The following is a 9,074-nucleotide window of genomic DNA, read 5'->3' as shown; positions in this document are numbered from 1 at the left end:
ATACCTAATATTTGGGCGATCGTGTCGCTTTAAGAAGAGTAAAGTTAATCAAGACACATCCCTCACAGCATTATGAAAGGTTTAGTAACAGATAACTCCAGTCTTGACAGCACATACTGCTATTGTTCTGATTTTAATTGCATATTTACAAATAAATGGTCCTGATATTACCCAGTGTGTTCGACTGCAGATGCATAAATAGTGTTGCTTTAAACTCCTAGGTTGTACAAGCGGTACCTACGGACCTGACTGTTGGGAAAACTGTGGGTTCTGTGCTGAGGGGAAGAACCTTTGTAACACAACATCCGGGCACTGTCCGGACAGACCTAACTTATCACGGTGCATGCCGGGACACAAGGGAATCAAATGTGATACAGGTAAGGCCACTAATGACGGCTGTCTACTGTTTATAATGGCGCTGTTGGCTCAACACCGGTGTTGTAAACATACAAGGACGTCATGGTGCCATCGTGACATCGTTCCATCGCCCGGTAATGGCACAAAGCCTTGGCACAATACCAGTGTATCATTTTTTCGAGCCTTCGCTTTGACAAGAATACTCACGTGATCAGAGCAGTGCATTGTGGTGTTCATTTCCTGTATCCCTTTAAATTTTAACTCATACAAGTTTTTTTCGTATTCCCTGTCCACAAAGCGTTGAAACGAAGCTAGCATCACTTCGTGTCATCGTGCCAGCGCTTTGCATTATTGTTTCATCGGTTCGCATCTTCGTGCCATCACCGGAAGATGGAACGACAGCACGAAGGTGCGACGATGACTTCATGCGGCTTCCATACAGGTACCTTCGTTCATTCTTCGTGTGTCCTTCATGAATCCCTTCTAACAAGAAGTTGTCGACTTTGCTCATTTGGCTGTTCGCACTATTGTGCGTAGCTGAAGAAATTGTGGTTAATACAACTTCTCGCTTTGCTTGCTGTCAATGCATTCAGACTAACCACATGATTGTATACGGATTAGATACACATGAATGAAGTCAATCGCAGCGCAGAATTTAAGGAAAACTTGTCACTTGGTATTACAATGAAATGTACAGACACGCATCTTACAGGTGAGTCCTGTCCAAATTGTAGATGAGCCTGATAGGTTCAATATTACGACTGCTGCAGGTTGATATTTACCGATAAAATTTGATAATTTCTGAAGACATTCTAATTGGTATAAATTATTAACTGTGTTGCTTGCTGACTGACATGAATAAACTTGACCAATCATAGGCCGGAGTTCATTGAAAATCCGTCATATTATATAATATTTATATAATATCTATATAATGCGTTATTGGATATTGTTATACCAGGAGGTGTCTGTTCTAGTGGCTTGATGTTTTAACGTCCCCTTTTAACATATGCCCTTTCTTTTTCCACCTTTAGCTGATTTGTTTCTTCATAAAAATTGTATTTACCGCACTTGATAGAAAAAGTATTAATATGTTAAGATGCTTTTTTGCCCCTATCTGTTTATTTTTTTTAAATACCAGTATAAACGTTTTCTATGATTAGTGTATTCAGGCTTATGATTGACTCATATTACACTTTGAGGGTGGTCACAATACCGCTCCATGATGTGCAAAACACTTCACAATGACCTGTTTATTATATGGCTCAACCTGTCCAAGGACTTTAACCCCTCGTACAAATAACGACCCAAGATACACTTACAGATTTCACTGGCTTGGAATGGAGAAAGTTTGTCCATCTACACGGTCTGGTCGAGTAAAGGAGCTTGTACCCAGTGCTTGAACATGATTAAGTCGCGCTTGATCAATAGTATTCTGCGGAATTTGAAAGTCAATCACCAATGAAATTTATTCCTCGGTCAACATTTCAACTTTGTGAAACGTGGACAGCAAAACCATGCACACGGCAGCGCCCCCAAACTGCTTCAGACTTCATTTTTCAGACTTCATTTTCTTTTCTTTTTTTTGTTATTTTTAAACATTCACGTAACGTACAATGCTGGGGGTGGGATTAACGATGGATTGTAATTTTTACTTCTTGAGAAAAATACCCGATACTCATGTTATGACGCATGTTTCTGTAATGACACAAAAATACCTAATATTTGAGCGATCGTATCGCTTTAAGTACAGTAAAGAGACAAGTCCATGGGCTTTTGTGTTGATATACTTTCATTTTAACTCTTTTTAAAACTGCTCTGGAAGACACATCCCTCATAGCATTATGAAAGTCAGATTCGAAGATTTACAATCGCCTGAAAATTCCTTTCTGAGTGAGTGAGGGAGTGCTTGGGGTTTAACGTCGTACTTAACAACATTAATGTCATATGACGACGAAGGAGTCCTTACAGTTCATGCGATGTACCTCCTTGTTGCAGGACGAATTTCCACCGCTCTTTTTTCTAGTGCTGCTTTACTGAGACGACTTACCGAAGGCAGGTAAACCGCTCCGCCAGAGCCATTATACTGATATGGGTCAATCAGTCATTAGACTATCCCCTTCAGCCTGAACGCCAAGCCAGGAAGTTACAACTTCCTCTTTTAAAGTGTTGGGTGTAACCCGATCCAGGATTGACCACAGATCTACCGCTTCCTGAAGCGGATGCTCTACCAACTGTGCTATCGGGGCCAGTTCAGTTCATGTCTGCAAGAGGCTCAACTTATTTTTTCACAGTAAATTTTAAACAACATTGCCGGGTCTACAATCAATTGTTGCTACGATCAGTTCGTGCAAGACGGACCCAAAACTTGTTGGTTTAATGGTTAGAGAGTCCGCCTCGAAGTCAGGAGGAATCAAACCCGGATGAGGTCATACAAGATGTTAAAAGTGATATTTTTTGCTGCATGTCGTGGCGATCAGCACTGATAGTTTAGAGCAAGAAAACTGGTTGGCCCGGTATCAGTATAATGTGACTGGGTAGGGTATCATGTCTGTTCTCTTCAGCATGATACAGTGGCGGCAGCACTTTGGCGGCAAAGACTTACCCTGCCACAAGAAGATCCAGTATATGCACACACACCTAATGACTCCTCGTCGTCATATGATGGAAAAAATTTAAGCAGGATGTAAATTTCCAAGTATACATACAGAATTTGTTACCGTCTGATTTTCAGCATGTACCGACGGACAATGGGACGCGGACTGCCGAACGCCGTGTGGTTTCTGTTACAACGGGACTGTGTGTAACAAGACGTCAGGAAAATGTCCCTTTACTGAGGGGAATCCCCTCTGTTCAGCTGGTTACAGGTACACAGACACAACGTGTCGTATACGTGAGTACCAGCAAACAAGATGTGAGATGCTGTGAATATGAATGTTATTTCAATAGGAATATGTATAACTTCTCATTTTCCAAAGCTCTGGTTGATATAAATATTAATTTATCGTGAGGAGCTACAATGGTCTGGTATAGCGGAAGGTCCTTTTTAAGACTTACGGAGGCTGGTACCTCATCTACACATACGCTGCAGTTAAGACTTCCAGATATCTACTGGCAAGTACCTGACCCTGAGTGGATGATGGAAAGTTCAGTTTATTCGGTGTTTCCCTTCGAACCATCCTCTTGCTCAAGTGGCTATATTTAGAAACATGACTGCAGATTGTATTTTTTAAGTGATACACCTCCCTTTGTAGCGCCACCTGTAGTGTAGACGACGGGAGATGTTCAGTGAACTTTAAATATCAAACACGCCATAATTATGTTGTAGTTATGCAGCCTGCCTTGCAACTTTTTCCAGCTTCTCCATGTAACTTCAGTTCTAACGTACAGATCGTTAGTATTACGAATGTTTTATAATACATGGTCGATAGAAAAGAATGTCGTATGTCTGCCTGTCATACGGTTTAGGCTAGTGCATTTGCGAACTACGAGCGAACATTGCATCGCGGGAATCTCAACTGCATGTTATCTCGTCGACCGAACAGTTACACCAGGCACCGATTTCCCCTTATTCTCTTAAATGACATTTTTCGGAAAATACAGGCCTAGGGCATTTAGTCAACAGTCAGATGCAACACATTTTTGTATTTAGTTGAACGAATTTCAAAAATCTGAATTTCCTTCGGCAATATCTTCCTTTGATAACTACTGTCACATATACTTAAACAACCATCAGCACCTTGGAATATCTATGTGTGTGGTAACTTATTTCGGGCAACGCAATCGCTAGAGTTGCGGTGGAAAACGGCCTGAAATGTGTCGGGTGGACGGTAAGGAATATTACGTTAAGACCGGCCGAACCGAGGAAGTTATTAGCAATCACATCTGTTCATGAAAAAGATTCACATTTTCCGAGCCTGTACTATACCAATTAGTGAGCCCGTCTCCATCGTGATGCTTTAACAAGACTGACCTTGAGGTCATGACCTTTATCAGCCTAAATGCAGGCATATTTGGTCGAATCGAGGGGTAATTCTCCAGGAATGACATTTCGACTGGCCACACAGATCACATGACTGTGACAAACAGACCGAGAAGGCAGCTGAAGGGTAGACCATGAAAATGTCCTTTTTTGTCCATCTTTGTCCTTGGTCTTGACAATCGTTGTCATAGAGTATTCGTGGTTAGGCCAACCTATGGACAGGTAAGTTAATTTGTAGGAAGATTCGGCTGACATTGATTTGTGTTAAGGAAGTTTCAATGTGCCTTCGAACAGAGGAAAATGTTCCTTACCGTATATCCGAAACATTTGGAGCTGTTTTACACCGTAGCTCACAGCTGCTTTGCTCGAAGAGTAAACCTACTTCGCAACTAGGGTAAATTTTGACTCGTAACGGTCACACAAAACGACCAAAACCACTCTATTCAGACACTGCCACAGTGTAGTATCTCCTATGTTTATGGTGGAATTCACCATCATCCTCATTTCTCACGACCAGTGAGATCGTTTCAATGAGCCACCAACAGAACCTACATGTACAACACGATGGACATGTCATATGTACGTGCTGCATGTTCTGGCAAGTTACTTTATCCAGAAGTAATGCCATTTCATTCGCTGTTTCACGATTTGCAATTTTTCACAATTTCCCGATTCATTTTTGTGAATCTCAGTCGTCTCATATAAATGTTGATTACTAGATTTTGGGTTTGTTGAGAGCTTTAGTTCATAACTCTCGTATGAGATGACCACTCGTCTTCGATGTGTATAAATCAAGTGTCACTGTTACAAAACTTAACAAATCTATTTTGGCGTTATTAACGACGTTTTAAGATGTTATTATATTCGCGTTAATGGTGACATTTCAAAAAGCTTTGTGTTGACGTCCCAAAACGTAAATGTTGACGTCCCAAAAGGATAAAGCACTTTACAGCCTTTTTGCTGTTTCAGCATGTGCCGACCGACAATGGGGCGTCAACTGCCAAACGCCGTGTGGTTTCTGTTATAACGGGACTGTGTGTAACAAGACGTCAGGGGAATGTTCCGTTACTGAGGGGAATCTCCCGTGTTCACCTGGTTACAGGTACACAGACACAACGTGTCGTACACGTGAGTACTAGCAGACAAGCAGCCGAGTGTGTATTTCCCCTCTTTTTCTTAGTGACGAATTCTGGAATATGGAAAACAGATGAAATATCACGCTAATAAACTTTACATTCTTAGCGTTCAGATGGTAGATTGACGTCAGTTTGTTGCACGGTCTTTTAATCAAAGGAGCTACTCGTAACGACTTTACTCCTAAAGTCTGTAAAAATGTTTGATTGGTTTGCGTAATGTAGGTGGATAGCTAAGACGATAGCTGAAGGCGAAAACATTTTCTACACTGTAAACCTCTGGACGTTTGATGTAATAAAAGCACGATGTTTGATGCAAAAAAGTGATATATTACCAAGAAGGTAATACTAGTGCATTTGACAGTGGTTTTGTCAAGTTTGCAACCAGTGTAAATCAAACGTCTATATTCTTCAGCCTGCGAGAACGGGACATGGGGAGATAACTGTTCCGTGGACTGCAGCGAGAATTGTAAATCAGGAGGTTGTGATTTCGTTACTGGAGCATGTCTGGGCGTGTGTCAACTCGGCTTTACAGGGCACAGATGTGAGACAGGTGTGTAAAGTTTGTCTGCAATAGAGATCATAGAATTATTTGAGAGTCTCCGGATTTACACGTAAGATGTATGACAGATCCTGTAGAATTATTGTTAGAATGGTTTTACTTTCATATTTTACTGATGCAAGGATGTGATGTTTTGTTGTGAGACAACAGTCGTTGGAATGTCTACATTTGAATGATTTAGTGATGAGGGTCTCATGCCACAGTGGTAGTATTTTAGCCACATTGTGATGTGTATTTAAGAACAAGGAAACAGGCATGGATTTCGACATCACAGTGATTAATTACATCCAAAATTTAAGTAAAAATCTAAACAAAAACATTTCTTAAACATTCTAAGAAAAAAAAATCCGGTAAAATAAAAAAAAAACATCATGTGCAGTTTGTATAAAATATTGTTAAATATTTGAGCACAGAAGCCTATAAATACATGCTTCTATGGACCCCTTTAGGGTACTGCCATGTTTGAATATAAATTAAAAAAAAACACCTATTCTAACCTAATTAGACCAAGTTTTTTTTTGTCTTTGAATGTAAGCCGGTATTGATGAAGCCGATGATAGAATCCGTAATCGTAAACTAAGAGATGATCTATCCTATCCGATGAGACTAAGGCCAAAAACTGTTTTAAATCGGCAATGAATTTATTCTTGTATACTAGTACCTCTCCTCGAAGAATGTTGGTTTAAGTCGGCTTCAGTCGGGTTGACAAGTGATTAATCTGACTGAGCGAGATACTTTGCCAAAAAATCGCCCTAACTCGGATATGGTGAGACGCTTTCCACAAAGGTACATTTGTCCACTTCTACGACAATCGTCCGCGACCTTGTAATCCCTACTTTAAAGTGAAGTCACGTGACCACCTTTGTAACGGTGCCCAAAATGGTGAATTCTGTCCAGTTCGTTGGCTACGGCCAGAGGAGCCACGTCTTACATGTCATGTCTATAGGGACCACGTTCTGCGAAATCCGCCGATGAACAAAATTACGCTCAATTTGGAGCGTCGAGGTTAGTAAAAACTCCCATTATTGTATCTCTCTGCACTCGTTAAACATCTGAATCAAAAGCATTTAGAGATACGTGTATTTTTTTAAACAACGTGTTTGGGAATCTTAAGTTCGATAATTCTTTAATCAATGAATAGAAGCAACTATTGTCAAAAAGGAAAATGGTCATAATTTGGCAAGAGTAGGTAAGTCCAGCCTACATATCATAGCAGTCACGATTTGACACATATTCTACGACAGCAGCGCGTGAGCCTGAAACTTCTGTAAACCACAGAAGGTTTCAGGGAACCTCAAATAGGGTAGGCCTACATCTGAAAGGTGATGGGGGTAATGGAGGCCCAAAAAGCGGCCCAAAAGATCAAAGCGCCGCAGTGCATACTGTTGAGTCAATTGGCATTAATTTGCATCTCCCCATGACTTGAATCCCCTTAATTTTCAGATGCAGGTGTACCAAAACAAGTGGGCGTCCTCGAAGACTGTATGGCCGAGCAAGGCAATAAACCAAAAACGGTAGTGCCGCCAAAAAAAAAGAGCTTCCGACAACGCAGATTGTTAAAAAATTTCGAGTTTTTGAAAAAACGACCATTTTTCTCCATTAAAAAATGCTGAATTACCATATTAACCAATGATACAGAAAAATGTATAAATAATGTAAGAGGACAAAACATAGCACATACATTATGTACGGTAGAATATGCTTTTATTGTATTGGCCAAATACAATAAAGCACATGCCTACACTAAACTACTGTGAAGACATTCAGTCAGATGTGCCTCACCGTGAAATTAGCAACATTTTATATGAACACAACTGGTTTGTTCATACTGATTGTGAAAATATGTACACGGAGCTTCGATCTCTCAGCACTGGTGATATGGCCAATTGTGGTCTGGAGAGTGCTTTACGCTTTACGATATACATTTATATAACTCCTACATATTTCTCCTGTGTATAAAATATAATTGTGTAAGTGAAATATTCTTAAGTACAGCGTAAAACACCAATCAAATAAATAAATAAAGTGAGACAAGAATGTCATGGAAATGTCATCTGATGTTCGGAGAGTATAATGTGATTAGCCATAATAATAATAATAATAATAATAATAATAATAATAATAATATATTATGCCACACTCCAGCGACGTCATACCAGAGGGAGGAAGTCTGCACTAATACCATAAAGAAAAACCAAGGGATTTCTCCAAGGATTGAGCCCATGCTGTCTGCGTCTACAATACAGCTCCCATTTCTACAGACTCACCTGTTAAGTTGTCATTTTAAAGGAGAAGAAAACTTAAAACAATGACACTATAGGCTGAATAGGGCACATTTTTTCTATCTGGTGCTGCCTGCTGCATAATTTTGCAATTTTTCCTCACCTTACACAAGTCTGAATACGGCAAAGCTGGCATAAATCGCTGAGTTCATCGGGTCCATCTTTAAAACCATGATGTGTGTTTCCTCTTAGCCAATGAGAGTTGCTAAAACTGCCGGCTTGTTAGTGTAAAGTCGGAGCCTACGTCCAACATTCCGGTTTCCCGATCGTCAAGCGGAAAACGAACTGCACTATTCGCTGCCTTCTGGGAAGAAGAATTCTACCGGAAATGTACGAACTGCACTTCTGAGGTTTCCGACAGCAGTTTTCCCTCTAACACAGTCAACCACTCTATCTATTCTGATGATTACAGGTATATGCGCAGTCAACCAGTCTATCTATTTTGATGATTACAGGTATATGCGCAGTCAACCAGTCTATCTATTTTGATGATTACAGGTATATGCGCAGTCAACCACTCTATCTATTTTGATGATTACAGGTATATGCGCAGTCAACCACTCTATCTATTTTGAAGATTACAGGTATATGCGCAGTCAACCAGTCTATCTATTCTGATGATTACAGGTATATGCGCAGTCAACCACTCTATCTATTTTGATGATTACAGGTATATGCGCAGTCAACCACTCTATCTATTTTGATGATTACAGGTATATGCGCAGTCAACCACTCTATCTATTTTGATGATTACAGGT

At 40.3% G+C, this 9,074-nt stretch overlaps 1 protein-coding gene across 1 annotated transcript; it reads left to right on the top strand.

Annotated features, from left to right (window-relative positions):
- The first annotated feature begins 262 nt into the window (after positions 1-262).
- On the top strand, positions 263-6,218 carry LOC135481330 (multiple epidermal growth factor-like domains protein 10). Its single transcript, XM_064761168.1, has 4 exons — positions 263-377; positions 3,092-3,250; positions 5,309-5,467; positions 5,888-6,218. The coding sequence occupies exons 1-4, from the start codon at positions 344-346 to the stop codon at positions 6,031-6,033; spliced, it is 498 nt and encodes a 165-aa protein (XP_064617238.1). The 5' UTR covers positions 263-343; the 3' UTR covers positions 6,034-6,218.
- The last annotated feature ends 2,856 nt before the right edge of the window (positions 6,219-9,074 follow it).

Source organism: Liolophura sinensis, unplaced genomic scaffold (genome assembly GCF_032854445.1).
Source record: "Liolophura sinensis isolate JHLJ2023 unplaced genomic scaffold, CUHK_Ljap_v2 scaffold_23, whole genome shotgun sequence".
Taxonomy (NCBI): Eukaryota; Metazoa; Mollusca; class Polyplacophora; order Chitonida; family Chitonidae; genus Liolophura; species Liolophura sinensis.
The sequence above is the reverse complement of the archived record's forward strand: the minus strand, read 5'-3'. Positions and strand labels throughout refer to the sequence as shown.

Excerpts from the sequence above, each read along its gene's own strand:
- LOC135481330 (XM_064761168.1), top strand. The coding sequence starts at position 344 with ATGCCGGGACACAAGGGAATCAAATGTGATACAG. Across the intron at positions 3,251-5,308 it reads AGACACAACGTGTCGTATAC|CATGTGCCGACCGACAATGG; the intron begins GTGAGTACCAGC and ends TTGCTGTTTCAG. Across the intron at positions 5,468-5,887 it reads AGACACAACGTGTCGTACAC|CCTGCGAGAACGGGACATGG; the intron begins GTGAGTACTAGC and ends TATATTCTTCAG.